The sequence below is a fragment of the Vanessa tameamea genome, chromosome 4 (genome assembly GCF_037043105.1).
Source record: "Vanessa tameamea isolate UH-Manoa-2023 chromosome 4, ilVanTame1 primary haplotype, whole genome shotgun sequence".
NCBI classification, from domain to species: domain Eukaryota; kingdom Metazoa; phylum Arthropoda; class Insecta; order Lepidoptera; family Nymphalidae; genus Vanessa; species Vanessa tameamea.
The window spans coordinates 4,901,338-4,921,405 of record NC_087312.1 but is presented as its reverse complement, the minus strand read 5'-3'; the positions used below and the strand labels follow the sequence as shown (position 1 = coordinate 4,921,405).

At 33.5% G+C, this 20,068-nt stretch overlaps 2 protein-coding genes across 3 annotated transcripts; one reads left to right on the top strand and one right to left on the bottom strand.

Annotated features, from left to right (window-relative positions):
* Positions 1-10,996: 10,996 nt before the first annotated feature.
* Positions 10,997-12,870, top strand: LOC113394522 (protein phosphatase 1L). Its single transcript, XM_026631865.2, has 2 exons — positions 10,997-12,198; positions 12,276-12,870. Exons 1-2 carry the CDS (start codon positions 11,197-11,199, stop codon positions 12,648-12,650), a joined length of 1,377 nt encoding a protein of 458 aa, XP_026487650.2. The 5' UTR covers positions 10,997-11,196; the 3' UTR covers positions 12,651-12,870.
* A 3,466-nt stretch (positions 12,871-16,336) lies between these two features.
* On the bottom strand, positions 16,337-19,947 carry LOC113394527 (cysteine protease ATG4B). Of its 2 annotated transcripts, none has more exons than XM_026631869.2 (9): positions 19,633-19,947; positions 19,372-19,567; positions 19,150-19,296; positions 18,810-18,889; positions 18,151-18,299; positions 17,600-17,734; positions 17,370-17,468; positions 16,960-17,125; positions 16,337-16,702 (listed from the first exon to the last, which is right to left on the bottom strand). In XM_026631869.2, the coding sequence occupies exons 1-9, from the start codon at positions 19,751-19,753 to the stop codon at positions 16,644-16,646; spliced, it is 1,152 nt and encodes a 383-aa protein (XP_026487654.2). In that variant the 5' UTR covers positions 19,754-19,947; the 3' UTR covers positions 16,337-16,643. The 2 variants fall into 2 exon arrangements, with proteins under 2 accessions (XP_026487654.2, XP_064076696.1); XM_064220626.1 differs by having other exon boundaries at positions 19,372-19,580; positions 19,633-19,756.
* Positions 19,948-20,068: the final 121 nt, after the last annotated feature.

The following is a 20,068-nucleotide window of genomic DNA, read 5'->3' as shown; positions in this document are numbered from 1 at the left end:
TGATATTATAATATACATCTTTCTTTTTAATCGCTATCAAAGAATAATACCGCCTTATTTGTACAAACATGACAACGGCAATAAAAATAATTAATTAGTTTGTATCCCAATATTATCAGGAACTATATAAACAAGGTGTTGCCATATATATAAAAAGAGAGAAACGAAATCGTTGCTAATTTCCGATTTAATCGTACCAAATTCCCTCCGTATTTTGACCTTTTATCTTTACTAAGACGTAGCAAAATCAATTACAACTTTATATAACTTGTCCCAAATTTATAAGGATTATGTATAAATAACTAAATAAGATTTAAAGTTCCTTTCTTCGATTTCAAACTTACCTTATTAAAATATGTCACCTATTTATTATGTATTTTGAAATACAATCATTATACTTATGTAGATAGAAATATACTTACACATTAATATGTATATCGCTCAACCAAAATGTCGTACCTTTCCTAAACTAGTTATAATTCATGACTTCTGTGACACAAACCTAGCCACGATTACAAAGATCTTAAATCATAAGATTCGTTTCATAGACGACGAATGGACTTAGAGGGCGGAAAAGTTTGAAAGTGATCGTGTAGCGAAAAATTATCTGAGCTACAGAAATATAGATCGGCTGCATTGTGGCTAAATCTCATTTTATATTAAGGTAATTTTTTGAGGCTGTTGCTAAGTTCTCTGACTATGAATTCTCTACTCGTTCTTGAAATATGAACACGCAACGTATGTCACGCTACCTACATTGCTGTAGATATAATTACTTACTATAATAAACATGCGTTAATGAATATCTAACAGTTACAATTGAGCGTTCTCCTTTAAATAAGCTTTTTATAGATTTTAAACTTTCTTACATTTTATACGTATTCAATATATGCAAAGCATAAGATATATATAATTAAAAAATATAATATACCGGTATATTTAGTTACTTGCAGTATCAATGTTTGCATTGTCTAATTTTTCAAATACACTAAAAACAGACGCTTTCAAGAAACGTTATCACGTGCGCAACTAATAAATTAAATAAAATTTTTTTTTATTATTAAAAAATTGCGATACCAATTTTAATTCGATCTATTTAAAGCCATTTGTAACAAATAGGAAATGAGAAATGAATATCATAATAGTTGTAATTTAATTTTAAAATTTAAATACTTTTTAGTACAAGTTGATGTTCCGTTTTAATTTTATGAGAAGTTTAATGTCAGTGTTTATTTATTGTGTTGTTAGTATTGGTAATTATGTTACATATTTCTATTTTTTTAAAGTAATATATTCTCATTATAATTACTCTTCTCATTCCAGTTTTTTTGGTAACATTATTATAAATATCACAACAATTATTGTAGTAGTAATATAAAATTGATAACAAATTGTAACCTAATTAAAAAACTTTAAAAAAAGATTTTTTAGTTTGATAAAGATTATCATATACATTTTTCCTATTTAACAACTACAAAATAACTGGTAACATTTTTCATGACAGTTAGTCATTTTCATTTATAACAAAAATTTCATTACATTTACTATATAAATGAAAAAAATTGAATTTTGTATAATTTCGTGTTATTTCAATGATTAACAGTGTTTTTAAAATTATTTAATTGTATTGAACTCCCAAAAATATTTTTTTTAAAGTAAATTTATAATAAAAAATAGTATCTGCTATATACAGTGCTAAAATATTTTCAGTTAATCCAAAGTAATAAAACTACACATTAAACTTATTATAGTTTGTAACGAATTTTTAAATGACATGTTTAGATCCAAAGATACATTTGCTGTATGTTTTTGTTCAAAATAATTTAATAGAAAGTACAAAATCAGTTTACATTTTGCTTAAAAATATTTTGTTGTGTATCATAGGTGATACACATTTACTTTATTGAATACCTATTTGATTTATACATTGTGTTAAATAAAGTACTTAATAACCTATTCTTTTTTCAAATTTTTGTATTTGAATTATTATTATTTAAATGTGAATTATCAATATACTATATATAGATAGGTGCGCCATAAAGTGTATAATTAATTGTTTTATGTACTCGGTAGTAATTTTTACAATGTATCTGCACAAATTAATATAAATCAAGGAATTTGTAACTTGATCTGATTTGTAATCTGGATTTGCTGTTTTAATACATTTATAAGAATAGTGAATGTTTTTTATTTACTACTTACCAACAACAAGAGAATAGTACAGACTAGTAACAGAATAGTATAATTATTTAGGGGCACGGTATTTCCCCCGCCAAGAAGAACCAAGCGAAGCGTATGGTCACTATCGACCTTTTCTAGAAGCGCTTCGTCGTTTTTTTGAACCCTTATAACTTGGGTTTGGATTATATCCGATAAACAAAATACTCGGGATATGTTGTCAATAGCGGACTTAATAAATATACAAAGTTTTAATTGCACTGTTCTTATACTTTCGATTTTATTGATATCTGAAAAACCCTGATTTCGCCACTGACTCACTGATGATCAGCAAAATTCTTAGGCTATTTACTTGTTCTAAGCTAGTATAGCTTACATACCAAATTTCAGCTTTTATGATACAAAGAACAAAATTATAAAACGTGTAACTTTTAACCTACAACTCTTTAAACTAGGGGATGGAAGTTTGTATGAGACTTCCGCTATTTTTATATTTTATTTGATATAAATGATAATAAAAAACAAACTCCCAAAAAAGAAAAATAAACTTCTCACAAGCAACTTAAAAACAATTGAAATCCCACCAAAATCATTTTTATGTAAAATGTTGCCAAGATGGTCTCGACAATATGACTCGCACTGTCAAAAAGTTATGAGATCTCTTGTAGAGCCACACTTCTAACTACTCTACACGCCCTAACGAAATGACTAAGCCATATATTTTGACTAAGGTGTAGTGTTTGTAACGTGCCGTGTGCGTGCCCTAACGCAAAATTTATATAAATTCCCGTGCATGCGGTTCCTATAGGCGCTGTTGGGGCGATGAGCATTAGGCATAATCTTTATCTTTATGTACTATGAAATGATGTATTTGAAATAATGGCTACAGAACGATTTTATTAATCTTTTGAGTACCTATTCACTAAAATTTAATACATGCTAATCCGTTCTCGTTTCAAGTTCATGTTCTCTGAATTATTATTATTTACGATATAAGTGGCAAACGAGCAGGAGACTCACCTGATGGAAAGTGACTACCATTGCCCATGGTCATCTGCAACATCACCGTGCTTGCAGGTGCGATGCTAGCCTTTAAGACATTTGTACGCTCTTTTCTTGAAGGTTCCCAAGTCGTATCAGCTCGGAAAAAAACTGGTTCCACAGAGAGGTTGTGCGAGGCAGAAAATGCCTTAAAAGTCGCGCTGTTGTGGATTTTCGGAGATCAAGGATGGTGTGGATGAAACTTGGAATTTTGACGCGATGTCTGAAGGTGAAATTCAGCAGCCGAGATTAATCGAAACAATTCCTTGGAACATTCCTCTGAAAAATGCGGTAGAAGAGGCAAAGTGATCCAACGTCTCTACGCAAATCCAAATAATCAAGCAGGTAGGAAAGGGCTTGATCGTCGATAATTCAAGCCGCTCTGCGTTGAATATGGTCAAATGGAAGAAACTGGAGAGTAGTATTCCACGTGAGGCCGAATTAATCCCTGGTACAACCGATTAGGCGATGAGCCGACGTGAAGTACTGTCTTGCCTTGCTGAGTACAGCAAACTTTTTGTTGTCAATTTGGCTTTAACTTCCAATTGACTGCGAAACTGAATGAGATTTAAAACATCAACGCCAAGTATTCCAATACTACCTATGGCAGCAATGGGAATGTTCCCAAATCGTGTATATACGGCAAATGGTGTTTTTTTTAACGATTAATGCGTAAACATGTTACTTTTTGGGGTTGAATTGAAATATTATTGTCCAATTTATTCATTTAATCAAATTAAAGCTAGCTTTTAACAATTATTTTTATAACTGTTTTATTTTTATTAATTTGCATCGAGAATTACATCTTTCATTTTTTTCTTATTATAAATGTGTTAATTTATAACATTTGAAAAAGGTAATACAATAAATTATCTATTTACATTTGTAAAAAATAAATCCCCTTTATGTCACTGAATGTGTCGACGAAGGTTATATTTTATAATTAAACGCAATTATTAAGCTGACAAGGACTATATTTCTTCAAAATACAATTCGGTAACTTTTTTTCAAAATCACGCTTCCCGCGCTTCGTAACCCACCGCCATCTTGTTTCGATGCCCCGCCCCACCGAGCGGCCACCAGTGTGCCCAGTTGATAAAAAAAATCATTCACCCGGTAAAGCTACTTTAAATTTAGGACAATTATTAAAATAAACCTTACACTCGACCATCCTGATTACATGCATGTCCTCATGCATGCACCAGGTGGAACCATATAAAACCTTACACTTGGCAGAACGAGGCATTCAAATAATATACTATACAGTATTCGATTTTATAGTACTCGTTATAATAATTACAGTTTTTTTTTTTTTGTATTTGCAAATATATAATAATAAGCTAACCGTTAATTCAAATTTATTCATCATCAATAAATTAGCAAGAGACATAATGCGTGTAAATGTACTAATAATTTCGCTATATAATTTAACAAAAGCTTATTTTCATCTTTGTAACCAAATAGAAACTTATAACTTTACTATCCTTGTAACCTTATAACCACTTATAACTATCCTTGTAACCTTGTAACCTTATAACTACTTATAACTATCCTTGTAACCTTGTAACCTTATAACTATCCTTGTAACCTTATAACCACTTATAACAATCCTTGAAACCTTGTAACCATTTATAACTAACTTTATAATCGTAAAATCATCTTAAAATCTGAACGGTTTTTTGTAATCACTATATATAAAATAAATTATTTAGCAAAACTCGAAGTAATATTTACACAATTTATCTCAAATTCATGAATATGTATTTAGACAACAGTTAGACAGGTCTAAATCACAATAGCGTGCTATCTAATTTCCAAATATAAATTCTTGCGATTGTTTTGTGCGGCATCAGGCCAGGCGCGAATGTGTCTGTAGCTCGCGCTCGACCTGAAACAACACAAAACAACATCCTCGCATAACATTTCATTTAATGCACAACGTACATACATTAAACTAAAATTGTATTTATGCTCTGGGTAGTTTGAAACTGGCCGGAAGGAACTTGAAGACATGAGAGCATAATTATTCAATTGATTCAGTATCGCTTTGTTCGTTTTCTGTTTCATCTAAACTTAACGAAGCTACATGAATCCATGGTTTCATTCTGTCGGCGGCAACCGTGGTCTTGCGTTTTCCTTTCATACCCACAAAACCCGCGATTGGAGCAACCCTGTAACGATCGTTCCCTATAACCTTAATGACCCTAAAAGGTCCCTCGTAAGAAGGCATTAGCTTTGTGCTTTGACCTTTACCTTGAAACGCAACCTTTGTTATTTTAACTAGATCACCCTTGCTATATGTACGAGCAGCATGCCTATTCCGATCATACTGCTCCTTTTGCATAGCTTGGGCTTCATCGATCTTTTCCTTGACTTCATTGCGGAGATCAGATAAGTTAGTGGTATCGCGAGTATCATTCACGACTGCGTTTAAGGCTGGCTTGACTTCACTATACATTGCCGTACCGAACATGATTTCAGCTGGTGTCTTTCCTGTAGTTTTTTGTATGGTGTTGTTCAAGCCCCATTGAATTTTACCAATTTTACTGTCCCAATCCTTCTCATTGTCGCGTAAATTTTGGGCAGTCAAACAGTCAAGTATGGTCCTGTTGTAGCGCTCTACTTGACCGTTGGCCCTAGGACTTGCCACTGCGTTCAACACGTGTTTTATGCCTCGCTCAAGACAGAACCTTCGAAATGCATGAGCAGTGAAGCAAGTACCTCGATCGCTAATCAATCTATCAGGTGCTCGAAATATGTCGAAAATGTCTTGCAACGCTTTTATAACATTTGCAGTACTAGTACTCCGTACAGGCTTGATAAACAAGAACTTAGTGAAGGAGTCCACGACATTTAGCGTATGTGTAAAACCCCTTTTCGATTTCACAAAGGGTCCAAGGTGGTCGACGTGCAACGTGTGAAATGGAATCGCAACTTTTTCTATGGGGTGTAACAAACCCTCTCGCCCATTGGCAGCCTTCTTAGCATAGGCACAATCTATACATGCACTGACATACTTTTTCGTAAACCGTTTCATTTTTGAAAACCAGTAACTTTTCTTCATGCGTTCCAGGGTTTTTTCATAACCAACGTGACCTATATCATCGTGATTCATCTTACACAGCTGCCACCTGGCACCCTTCGGAACCACCCATCTGACGTTCTCTTTATCGCCCCCAAGGCACCTAAATAACTTGTTATCCTTTAACACATAGTTGTCTCTTATGTAAGCTAATCCTTTGAGATCTAGTTTACTACTGACAATATCCCTAATCCTACACAATTCAGGGTCCCCTAGTTGTAAAGTCAGCAACCAATCCTCGTCGGAAATTGCCAGTACTGGTGGATATCTTACGTGGTCTGTAGTGTCCGTATCGTATGTAGGATTCCGGGAAAGGGCATCCACATGACCCATTCTTGTGCCTGGTCTATACTCGATATGACAGTCAAACTCCTGTAAGGCAATCCACCAGCGGGCAATCCGGGGTATCAGGTCACGTTTTTCAAACGTAGAGCGCAGTGCGCTGCAATCAGTAACCACTTTGAATGGCTTCCCTAAAAGGTAAACCCGGAACTTCTTCAATGCGCATATAACTGCAAGAGTTTCTAACTCATACGAGTGGAAGTTCCTTTCTTCTGGGGTCGTCTGGCGGCTGTAATACGCCACGGGATGAAATGCGTCTTGACTGCCCATTGGACGCTGGAGCAATATCCCTCCTATACCTACTTTGCTCGCATCCGTATGGAGTTCTGTTTCGGCTGTAGGATCATACAATGCCAAGACAGGCCTTTCTACCAGTTTGGACTTCAGGACATCGAATGAGTCTTTCTGCTCAGTCGTCCACTCCCACGTTGCATTTTTCTTTAACAACTTAGTGAGTGGGTATGCTATCTGGGCAAATGACTGTATAAATTTCCGGAAATAACTCACAAGTCCTAAAAACTGGCGCACGTTGTGCACATTTTGTGGCAAGGGAAAATCCGCTACGCTCTGAATTTTGGCAGAACCTGGACGCATGCCAGCCGCGCTAATTTCGTATCCTAAGTAGTCAATTTTGGTTTGCAAGAAGTTGCATTTAGATAAATTCAGTTTTAACTGCGCCTTTTCTAACAATATTAAGACTTCTTCTAAACGAGTTATACATTCAAACGGAGTTTCACCAAAAATCAACAAGTCATCTAAATACACTGTGGCTTTATTAAACCGAGCCTGTCCCAGAACGTGGTTCATCATCCTTTGGAAAACAGCTGGAGCATTTGCCAGTCCGAATGGCATACGATTATATTCGTAGTGACCGTCGGGGGTCACAAAAGCAGTCAAATGCTTGCTGTCCTCCGATAATGGTACTTGATAATAACCTGACATCAGATCAAGAGTAATGAACCACGCCTGTCCCGATAACCTCGCCACTTCGTCCTCTATTATCGGGATAGGGTATCTCTCTTTTATGGTCAGGGAATTCAGCAGCCTGTAATCTACGCATAGTCGTATGCCACCGTTCTTTTTCCGCACGAGTATTATTGGGCTAGCGTAGTTAGAAGTTGACTCTCGAATGATACCCGCTTCTAACATCTCGTCGACCATTTCACGAACCTTCTCTCTCTCGTAGTGAGACAGGCGATACGGCCTATAAACTACAGGGCGCTGGCTGCTCAACTCTATGTTCATTTCTACCGTGTTAGTACATCCAAGGTCTGCCAAGCCATGCGCAAAACAGTGTTCATGGCGCCGCAGCACGTCTAGAAGCTTGATCCTGGCTTCATCGGAAACCATCTCGTCTACTTGTACTAGACTTTCGTCGAATTTCTTAGCTGAGGTAGACTCGGTGCGAGTGCCCATAGCTGTAGAAATCTCCCCGCTCACAAGTCTATAAACTAATTCTACTCTTTCGGCCCTGGCGACCACCGAGTTTTCCTGAAGCTGACATGGGACGGCGCAGGGTTGCACTGTGACGTAGAATGAACCGTTTCTGACTTCGTAAACTCCGCCGTGAATAATGTATTGCTCACCTAGCTTGCCCACTACCTTTGTATCAACTATCATACTGCCGGTGAATAAGGTTCCAGTTTTGACCTTGACGCTAGCAGTTCCTTGGAGGTTACAGCGTGCTACAATACTGACCTTCTGAAGCCGTCCATTGTCATCATTTTGAATAAAGTTAGGTAGTTCTGAGTCAACGTGTATAAAATGTAGTCTATTCACGTCTTTAAAAACAACTACTTGAGGTTGTTCAGTGAAAGTTTGTCCTATAAGCAAGTCCTTCTCTAAGAACTGGTCCTCTACTACGCGGCAACAGACTGTCGCCCCCACACCATCTATAGACACGTTTAGATTTACAGAGCCCAATGAATTCACAAGGTTATTGCCGAAACCTTTCATAGTGGATGGAATCTGGTCGTGAGACAACCCGAGTTTTGCCAAACACGACTGTGCGATTAAGGTCACCTCACTGCCCAGATCAATGTACGCTTGGTATGGAATGTCTTCCACAATTACTTCCTTCGTAAATTTATTGTTAGACTTTGAACTACTTATGAGCATGGTTTTCGCCACCCCGTCGGTTTCCCTCGATCCCGTCTCTTGTTTGGAACGACAAAGTTCAGCTTTATGTCCCACTTTGTCACAACGACTGCATTTCACTAGAGGTTTTGGGCATCTTGAAAACGGGTGCCCTTTCTCTTTGCAATTGTAGCAAAATAACCCAGGATTGGTTTTCATATTAGAGCGGTTATTTACTTTATCGTCATTCGTATTGAAATTACGATCCTTCAAAAACAATGGTTGAGGAGTGTAAGGATCTCTATTATTGCTAATTAGGAATTTCAATAGATCGTCAGGTTCATCGCATCGTAGCGCTAATGCGCTGGACCTTGTGGTCCTATCGCTGATACCGTGGATAACGCAGTCGACTGCACGCCTGCCGCTTATATCGCATTGGTTAAGTAGTGAAAGTTTTTCGTAAAAATAGTTTTGGATGGGTTCGTTAATCCTACTTTTGCGCTTTAACATGTCTTCGAGTAACTGCCCATAATTTTGCTCGCAAGGGAAGGCGTTTAACAATTTGGTTTGCCATTCCGACCAGCTGTACAAAATCGAGCTCTGACTTTCGTACCATATTTTAGCTAACCCGGACAATTTTTGCATAGCAAAATGTACTGTGCTCTTCTCGTCCCAGCCATAGACCATCGCACATTCATTAACTTTTTTTAGCCAAATATCCATACGCTGGTTTTTCTCCGAAGGGTTAAACTCCGGTATGATGTTTTTGCTATCTCTATTCAAAATTTGTGTGCTATGGCTCGGCTGCGACGGAAAGATATCTTTAATAGACTTAATTATTTGAGTTACGTCTTTAGAAGAAAAGGATGGGCTACGTGACCTTTTAGAATCTCCTCGGTAGTCTCGCTCGGGTACGCGACTGCTGCTGCGGTGTTGGCCGCGTTCGTGGCCACGGCTGGGACCACGGCTGCGGCTACGGCTGCGGCTACGGCTGCGGCTTCGGTTGCGGCTGCGGCTCTCCCGCGTCGCTCTTTGTGGCGACCCGCGGCGTACGCTCCGCTGACGACGTTGCTCCACGTCTAGTTCTCGTTGCAGCTGAAGCTCCAGTTGGTGAACCCGCTTCTGTTCTTTCCTCAGCGCCTCTTCGCGATCCTGCAGCCGGCGGCAGTAACTACGGCTGCGTCGACTGGAGTCGCGATCACGCCCGAGAGTGAGGCTGCGCCTGGAGCGCGATCGGCCGCGTCGGGGAGTTTCTGCCGTCCGTCCAACATCGTTTGATTCCGAAATCATCTGAAACTCGTAGCCGGAAATTGTGTGCATTAGATATAAAATCGGGCAACGTGATTTTTGTTGAAAAGACAAAATCCTTAATATCATGAAAAGTATGCGTCCTACGCAAAAAAAATAACGAAATTTTGATCCACCTTATAAACACCCAGACACAACAATAAGAATACCCATTATTATAGTTTTTTTTTTTTTTTTTTTTTTCTTTCAATTTAAACTTTTCTTAGTTTATACGATAAAACTATTTAAAATTAGATGGGAAGTATAACATCAGCTTGAACTTCGAAGGTAAGTGGCATTTCGTGAATATCATGCGTTCAATGTAGGTAGTCTATTTAACAAGACGGTTTCAACATTTTTTTGCTTTAGCGTTTGGTTCGGATAATATATATCACTATAATATACTTCTAATCGTGAAAACAAACTACCAAGTTTAACAATCGGACTTCATAGGTCATAATTAAGTTGCAGGCGTGTACTTACATTTTTATTGGTTTATCCCACTTCTGAGATGTAAAAAATAAATCCCCTTTATGTCACTGAATGTGTCGACGAAGGTTATATTTTATAATTAAACGCAATTATTAAGCTGACAAGGACTATATTTCTTCAAAATACAATTCGGTAACTTTTTTTCAAAATCACGCTTCCCGCGCTTCGTAACCCACCGCCATCTTGTTTCGATGCCCCGCCCCACCGAGCGGCCACCAGTGTGCCCAGTTGATAAAAAAAATCATTCACCCGGTAAAGCTACTTTAAATTTAGGACAATTATTAAAATAAACCTTACACATTTAAATTCATCTGATTACTGTTCTTGTATTAAGATTTAATTTGAGTAAATATCTAACGACAAACAGATAATATCTAATTTTACTAAACCGAATTTGTACACATTTTATATATTTAAAAATATATCTCTAGCTTTTCAAAATATTTTAGTTTTCTTTTATATTTAGGGCAAAAATTTTGAAGGCTGGCAGCTCTGCCGTGTGCGTCGGAACTCGGAAGTTCACTGCAAAATAGAAATAGATCACGAATCACGATTCATGAACTTATTATTTGTCTTATCTATGTATTCGTATTGCAGTATTGCTTCTCAATTCACAAAGAAAACTTCACCGCAATTTCGATAATAGCGTATAATATTTGTTTTTTTTTGTAAATCTAATTCAATTTTTTGCCAAGGACATGGAAGACGAATTAGAAGACAGGGTTTTACACCAAACATACGTTTCGTTTATGAAAATCTTTTCGCGATTTACAAGTAGTGTTGCGTTTGACACTCCAGTGAGCTATTTATGGAAAATGGTGCGACTTTATTTACTGCGATCAGAAGTGCTAGTGTTCACCTTAGGGATAATTATATTCTTTATGTATCTTCAAACAATTGGATTATGGAGTCGAACCCTATTAAGCAGATTGTCACAGGCTATGAGTCCTATCAGTGCTGTTCAGCGTATGAAGTTAATGGAAGGCTCTGACGCCGATAAACAAAGCTGGGAACTGAAGGGTTCCTCAAGTGCAGCTTATGCAATCAAAGGCCGGAGAATGCATATGGAAGATAAATTTATTATTAACGAAAACATAAATAATACCGGCATTTCATTGTTTGCTATTTTTGACGGACACGGTGGGGAATTCGCTGCGAATTACGCTAAAGATCATCTTATACAAAATCTTTATAACAAAGTTGTAGAATTAAGTGCTTTCAAAGAAGGCAAAACAGTCATCACTCCTCAAAGGGATAGTCCCGAAGAACCAAAGAAAGAAGAAACTGTTAGTGTAGAAAGAAAAACAAGTTTTAAAAAATCTGCAAGTACTGCTGATGATACATCTATAAAAGAGATTACAGACCCTGACCTGCTGGCACAACTCTCTAAGGCGAGACCAATAATCACAAGAGAAGTTAGACCAGTTAAACCCATTAAAAACATTGCTGTTCCTCTATCAAGTTATATGGATAAGGGAAAGATAAACTATGGTAAATTATTGACAGATGAGGTCCTTGCTGCTGATAGGCTTCTAGTAGAAGCTGCAAAGCGATCTATGAATGTTGCTGGAACTACAGCTTTAATTGCTGTTCTAGAAGACAACTATCTCATTGTAGCTAATGTTGGTGATTCAAGAGGAGTTATGTGTGATAGTCGTGGTAATGCCATTCCTGTATCATTTGACCATAAGCCACAACAGGTAAGAATAGCATAAAATCTTACTTATTTTCAAAAAATATATATTTAAATCTAACCATTAATTTTTCTTTGTGAAAGGTGCGTGAACAGAAACGGATTGAAGCCGCAGGAGGTTACATTGCCTTTAATGGAGTATGGAGAGTTGCAGGCATTTTAGCAACGTCTCGAGCTATGGGTGATTATCCTTTAAAAGATAAAAAATTTGTCATTGCCGATCCTGATATACTTACATTTAACCTTGATGACCACAAACCAATGTTCTTAGTATTAGCATCTGATGGCTTATGGGATACTTTTACAAATGAAGAAGCAGTAAAGTTTATAAAAGAAAGATTAGATGAACCAGACTTTGGAGCCAAGAGTTTAACACTGCAAGCTTATTATAGAGGATCTGTTGACAATATTACAGTTTTAGTGATTAATTTTCTAAGTAGTCAACTCTCGATGCAGTAACTGTTTTAATTCATTAAGAATTTTCTTTTTGTGTAGCTGGTCCACAAAGAAAATATTTTATGACAATGTACAATACAAAAACAATATACTGTGGTATTATTGGACTTTGAGCAAAGCATGTATTATGAAAGAAACCTTTTTGGTTTGTATTTAATTGAATGTTAATTATCAAGTGAGGAAATAAAGTCCAATTGAAAAGACAACCTTTTTACAGATAATACAAATACAGTCAAAATCTGTTATAACAACATTGAATGGACTAATCATATTTAGTCGTAAAAACCGATAGTTGTAACAACCGGTGATGCTTATATTTTTATGAAGTGGTATTATTGAATGTGTAGGTCATAGGTTTTAATAGGCAAAATATATAAATGAATGAAATTAAATTATATTTCGATTATTTAAAAAAATGTATAAGTATTAAGAAAGAACAATGTAATTTTCCTGTATGCATAAAATCTGTAATTTTAGTTTGGAACACTTCTGTCTTGTATACATATTTTGTAATTAACTTTGGGGTTTAATCAGCGTATCGTTATAATTTCCCTGCATGTGAAACTGTTTATTAAAAAGAACAATCTTGCGTAATACACTAACAACATTGAGACCATCATTCAAAGTTGCCACTGTAATTTGTTCATCAGTCATTTTCTTCTTCTTCAGCTGGTTGTTCTACAGATATAATTCTCCAAAAACATTAGCCAAATATGGTTGTTTAATGCGGTATTTCGTAGTAAGCAATGCCATACAAAGCAATATTTTTGATAAGACCGTTATATAGCATTCAGCCGGGACCTTTGATTTTGGTCAATATAACCGATATGTTGTTCTAAACGATGTCGCCATAAATGGTTTTAACTGTATGTTTTTTAAAAATTTACCATTTTAAAAATCATAAAAATTCATTACATAATTTTATAATATAATAAATGTTGTATTATGTGTATATATTTTAATATTAAAATTTGATAAATATGTACATACATGTCTACTAAGGATAATAAAGTGTATTTTTAATGTTAACAAAATAATATCATATTTTTAAAATTGAAAGTTGAAAACTATTTGTGTGGTTGTGATTGTTCCTTGAAAAATGACATGTTTGCAATTTTTATGCATAATTTATATTTAAGATCAAGTTTATTGTGTACTTAAAATATTACAATTATTTAGACATTGTTCAACAAATTATCGCCTTTTTAAAATACTGTTTACCATCTTAAATGTAATCACAATTCTAGTTTATGTCTGGCTAATAATCAGGTTATAAAAAAAAACAGAAGCAGTTGGATGGATATATAACTATCATGTATTTTCTTTGTCAATGTCACAAAAATATGAAATGTAAACTAAGAAAAGATATTCTAACATGCTAAATGGGAAAAAAATGAATATAATATATTTTAAAAACAAACTAACAATTGTTGAAAAAAAGTAATAACTATCATATATAGGAAATCTATGGACTCCTTTAGATAAATTCCTTTGATAAAATGTCAAATAAGCTATGTGGTTAAATAATATTGAATACTTATCTTGCCATTTTAGTGAAAACAAATATGTGAATATATTTATAATCATACTGTGTATACTATATGTAAAACATTTCTATTATAATGGCCAGTTTACATTGGGTTAGTACTTATTTGCTTTTTTCCTGGTTATTGTCTTCATATTTTAAAATTAGAATTACACACAATGAAGACCCTTTTAATCAATTGATATTTTTAATGTTTCTGTTACATTTATGCAAATCCAAGAATGCATTTTTATCCAAGCTATATTTTTATCTAAATGCTCCTATAGTTTTGAATAAGTTTACTTTTACCTTTGGTGCTAGTCATGAATTCTTCACTATTTTACATATTATACATAATCTTAATTTAGTGCAATATGAGTGAATAGAGAATAAATTCTACTTTATGTAATGTTATAGACTAAAATATCAAATTGATGTTGTATACTGGTAAAAATATTTTTGTATCCCAATAGAAGTTACCTGTAATTTGGTTATGCTAATTGATGTTTTTAGTATAAATTTACTCCTTTGACTTTGATATTTATTATTATCATCTAGTTGGCTTTTATTAACTTGAGTGAAAACTATGTAAAATATATTGTAACACTTAGTTTTTGCCAAAATATTAACAAAATTTGGGGCCAAATTATTCTATTCTGTTTATTTTTCATGAAAACTATAAATTTCATAATGTGTTGCGTTTATTAACAAGTTACTTTAAGTTTACTTATATTTGCATTATTTAAGCTTAATTAGCATTTTAGCCCGCCTTATGTTTGAGTTTGTTGCTTTACATATTTATATTTTGTTGTATTAAATGTATTGTATGAAATAATTTTAATGTTAAACATTTTTTATTAACACATACATACATACACAGGTACTAAATAGAGTTCTTCATAAAATTTTCTCTATTGATACTCATGCCAATTAAACAGTTTAAACTTTACAAAACTTAACAGGTGTAAACCATTTTAAATATGTACCTGCATGTATTTATGATTCTATGTCTATTATATTTGAGTGTCTAAAAATATTAGAATTTATGAATAGTAACTTTTTATATGTGAAACATATGCAGGTGTAATAAAATTAAAATTTATCCTATTCAGTCTTTCACTGTACTGGTGTACGACCACAAACTCTTATGAAACATAATCAAGTATTATTTTAGGTTTTCTTTTTATTAATTGGTATATATGACAAAATATTTTTAAATAAATTTTATCATTACTGTCTGTATGTCATTGGTATCTTTTCATTTAATTATTGAGAGGTTATTGTGAAATGGGACAGATCCTGAGTTAAAATGTTTTTTTATTCAACTACATCAAATGTCAAAAGCGAGATTAATTAATAATGAATCAATGTGGAACCTAAATTACAATAAAAATCAATTGTAACTTAATATTTATTAATATTATAATATTCATTTTAAAATTGAAGTTATGTAGAAAGTTATCAATAAGACAGTTTTTCAATATTAACAATTAGACGTTTAACAAAAAAAGGATCCAATCCACAACAATAAAGTTTAAGATATTTCACCTTGAAACTAACGACATATTTATTTATTGATCATAAAACCAAAACGCAATATCGACTTGTTTTATTATATAAAATAAAAATATAGGTTATTATATTTTTGAATATATATTTAGTTTTTATATTCTGTGTGTTGTAGTTTGCTGATTTGGAATGGTCATTTGGTGCTCTTTGTCATTAAATTATTATATCTTTATAAAGCTCGTATATATTTACTAAGCCTCGAGTAATATGAAGTTTGTATGTTAGTATGCTGACATACTCAATTTTGGTATTTTTGTGGTTTGGCTCCTTGTCATTAAATAATGTCTTAGTACCTAGATATATTATATATATTATGAAAAGATTAAAACTGAAAATACTTAAGACTTAATTGTTGCGAACAATTGTACTTGTTATATTTTAAATTTTAGCTGCGAAACACGAGTAAATTGGGCGGACCTAAGGCAGTAATACATATTATCTTGCCTATTTACACCATGACTAGAGTTGGCAATAAGAAGGTATAGCATAAGCATTCGAATTGTGAAAATTTTTCAAATCTACAAATCCAGGAGCTTATTTATCTAATATTACACGTTATTTTAATATTTCAAAAGGCACTGTAAATCAGAACTGCTTATAAAATATAGTAATATTTATTATTAATATTTTCTTAGGCACAATAGCTTCAATCTATATTGATTTTTACCAGTGCGTTATATCGAGTAACATTTAAATTTCATACAGTGATCAATAATGGCTTGATCGTACCATTTCTACAAAATTCCATTCCATAAAAAAAGATCCATTTGACGTAAAAATTATCTACCTACATAAAAAACTAAAGAACACAAAATGCATTTGCACTGCACTCAAACATAAATTGTGAAACAAAAACAAATTTCATTGTGATGATAATTAACATATATATTTTTCTCGTTGCTTTAAAGGATCTCAAATTCCTCATCTGAATCATCAAACTGCCGATCCACTTCTTCAAACTCTGAAACGATAAAAATACTCATTAATAGAAATCGAACACAAATAAAATATTGAATAATATGTGTGCCAAATTGTAGGACTAGTATCATCATAAAGACTGCTGCGTAATACAAGCAGACGCTTCATATGAGGCTCTTGCACAGTTACATTCTAATATATGTATTTCTCTTATTTTTTTCCCATTAAATACTAAAAAAGTGTAGCTGAGCAGTGTTTAATACTAGTATGAGATGAGAGATTCTAACTTTATAAAAATACCTGTGAAAAGTGTGGTGTTCTGCAAATCAATATCGTTAATACTTGGTCCCCAATGAGCAGGTCGCTTTTCACAAATTTCAAATAGAGGTTGGCTTTCTTGCATTAATTTATTCTCTATTGTTATGCATAACTCATCAAAATCTCGTTTCGTTCGACAAAGGAAGCACTAAAAAAAAATCGCAACACGTAAATAAACTTGCAATAACAACAATTGTGAAATATTTATAACAAAAAGACGTTTGATTAGTCCAGTTCACTTCAGTGGAATAAAATTTCCATTTTAACATTCTTCAATCAAATTCATTGGATAAAAGTGGCGATTAAAAAATCGAGTCTAAATACTATTAATAATTTGAATTATTATATGTATAACAAATAAAAAGAATAGTTAAGGTACAAACATCACTTACCACAGCCACCGAAGGATCCATGGAGAGCATAGGTATTCTCGAAGCATATTTACAATGATATGTGCAATCCATTTCCTTCTGTTCATCTGTTATTTTATTCTGTAAATATTAAAGACTTAAATTATCCGAAAAACATTGCTATTATATACTAACTTTGACAAACAAACCATCTGAGTACATTTTTTTTTTTTCAATTTCCTATTTATATATAATCGATATAGTTTTCATACCTCAACTAAACCGGACCGTTGTGTTGTGTGTGGATCTAAGTACACAACTTCATCGCCAACACAACCTATAAGGTACAGAGCCTGGTTGGGCTTACCGCCAATCACACCAACTGATTGCGGCGATTGGAAGCAAATCTATAATACAAATTTAAGTTTGTTAATAAGTTATTGGCTTATATTGCGTTCATTTTTAAAAGAATGTTTAAAAAAAATCTGATCAACCTAAAATTGAAATACATAATAAGAAGTTTAAGCTTGCTTCATACCAAATTTCATCATTTATTTATTTTTATGGTATAGGTTGGTGGACGAGCATATGCGCCCCCTGGTGGTAAGTGGTCACCACCGCCCATAGACAGTGGCGCTGTAAGAAATGTTAACCATACCTTACATCGCCTAGGAAACCAAGATGTTATGTCCCTTGTGCCTGTAGTTACACTGGCAAAAGTAATTAGTTATCAAACTTGGTTCAACAATTTTTAGGCGAACGAGCAACAGACAGACAGACTTACTAAAATGATATATATCAAAGTAATTACAAAATTATATACCTTTAGTCCATCAATATATACAGGGTTAATTTCGCTTAGTCCAAGTCTAAGAGGTACTATTAATAACAGTGGCATCCAATCTGACACAATAATATTGTCTGGGTTATCTGATGAGTCCCCTCTGTCGTTATTTACAATGCATTGTTGCACTGGAATCAAAAATATGACATTTTAATTTAGCAACAAGTATACTAGTGCTATTAAAATTTAATTTCTGATAATTCAAGGAAATCCTTTCGTTACCAATATATTAAAGGTATATTAGAGGAATATAAGAGTTCTTGTTAGCAACTATTCCATAAACAGGTATAGTAATTTTGTTAGTGGCAAAGAATTAGGATGGACTTTTAATTTATATGCATAAATAATCAGCTTAGTCTCATCAAGTGCGAGTCAAATACACCTACAAATGATGATCCAAGAAATATATTGTTTTTATTATATAATTAAGTCTTTTATACATCCAGGTTACTAATACTAATTATATGTTCCTTTACATTGAACATATTTAAAATAATTTAGCAGTTTATTTTATTGTATTTGACTGTCAATAAATTACCAGACAATTTTTTTTCCTATTAATTTATGACACTAGTATGATTAAGATAAAATGTTTTAAAATAACTATAGTTTATACACAGATAGTAGTGGGTACTTACAGATATCTTCTTTAACAACAGTATTATCTAAAGCAACATGGATGACCAGGGAACTCCATTTATCATATACAACTAGTTTTCTGGAATATATGCATTAAAAATAATTATATTAGTTTAAAATGCTTAAATATTTTAATTAAACATATAACAACTTTGTTATAATTTAAAAATATATATTCTATCTATAGTTTTTGATGTTTTCAACTAATAATAACTAATTACATATTTAATAAATTGGAGTGATATTATGTAATTAGTCCAATGACTTGTGTAAATAAGATAACTTTTGAACTATTTGTTCCAAATGTAATAAGCATTTAATTTTAGAAAATTTGATTACTTGAGCACTTGTGCAACAGTATTGGGTCCGAACCATTGACCAACTTCCTTCCCTTCACAAGCCCCCATCAATGCAACCTGATGAATTGAATATGGTGCTTGTTTCCTTTCTTCAAATCTTTGAACTATTTTTAAATATGTTGGATCTCTAAAAGTTGACAAGTATAATTAATTATTTTTTTTACATATATAATTAGTAATAAATTGGCATTACAAAAATCACCTTGTTTCTGGAGTCCATACCCAATCTGAGGATAAATGTATTCTCACAAGAGCTACTCCAAGTACCATCTGTCCACATCGTAACATACAACCCCATCCTTTGTCCGACGTGAGACCCTCATCCCCTATAGGGACAAATCCTTTTCTATATGTACACCAGATGATGGAACTTATATCACGCCTAATTCGGTCTAGATCTGAAAAAAAACTCTGTTTATTCTTTTAATTCTGGGTCAACAAAAAGTTAATTAGGATATTTTACCTTGCACCGCGCTGTATTTTTTACCCAGTATCCAAACATTGTCTTTTGTTTTAGGAATATCATCAGGTTCAACGTTATTTCCATCAGGCGAAAGGTAGCATATATCAAACATGGCATCCATGTTTGAACATATTTTTTTTACAATAACTTATTGTAATAGATTCTATGTACAAATGAACGTTAACAGGATATAACTTAACAAAACAGCTGACAAAGAAAGCAACTTCAGAAACAAATCACGACGTAGATAGAATACTGTTTATTATTATGTTTTGTAAACATGTCATTGCAGCTTGTCCAACGTCACAAACTGTTGCAATGCAAATTGCCAGCTACTTAAATATTTTGTTCCAAACGAAACCTTCAAACTATAAATTACAAAATTCAAAAATATTTAGTGGTGCAATTATACAAAAATATATATTTTTGGCATAGT

Coding starts and splice junctions, on each gene's coding strand:
- LOC113394522 (XM_026631865.2), top strand. CDS start 11,197: ATGGAAGACGAATTAGAAGACAGGGTTTTACACCAAACATACGTTTCG. Junction 12,199..12,275: donor TTGACCATAAGCCACAACAG/GTAAGAATAGCA, acceptor TCTTTGTGAAAG/GTGCGTGAACAGAAACGGAT.
- LOC113394527 (XM_064220626.1), bottom strand. CDS start 19,749: ATGCCATGTTTGATATATGCTACCTTTCGCCTGATGGAAATAACGTTG. Junction 19,581..19,632: donor AAAATACAGCGCGGTGCAAG/GTAAAATATCCT, acceptor AAGAATAAACAG/AGTTTTTTTTCAGATCTAGA. Junction 16,703..16,959: donor GAACACCACACTTTTCACAG/GTATTTTTATAA, acceptor TTATCGTTTCAG/AGTTTGAAGAAGTGGATCGG.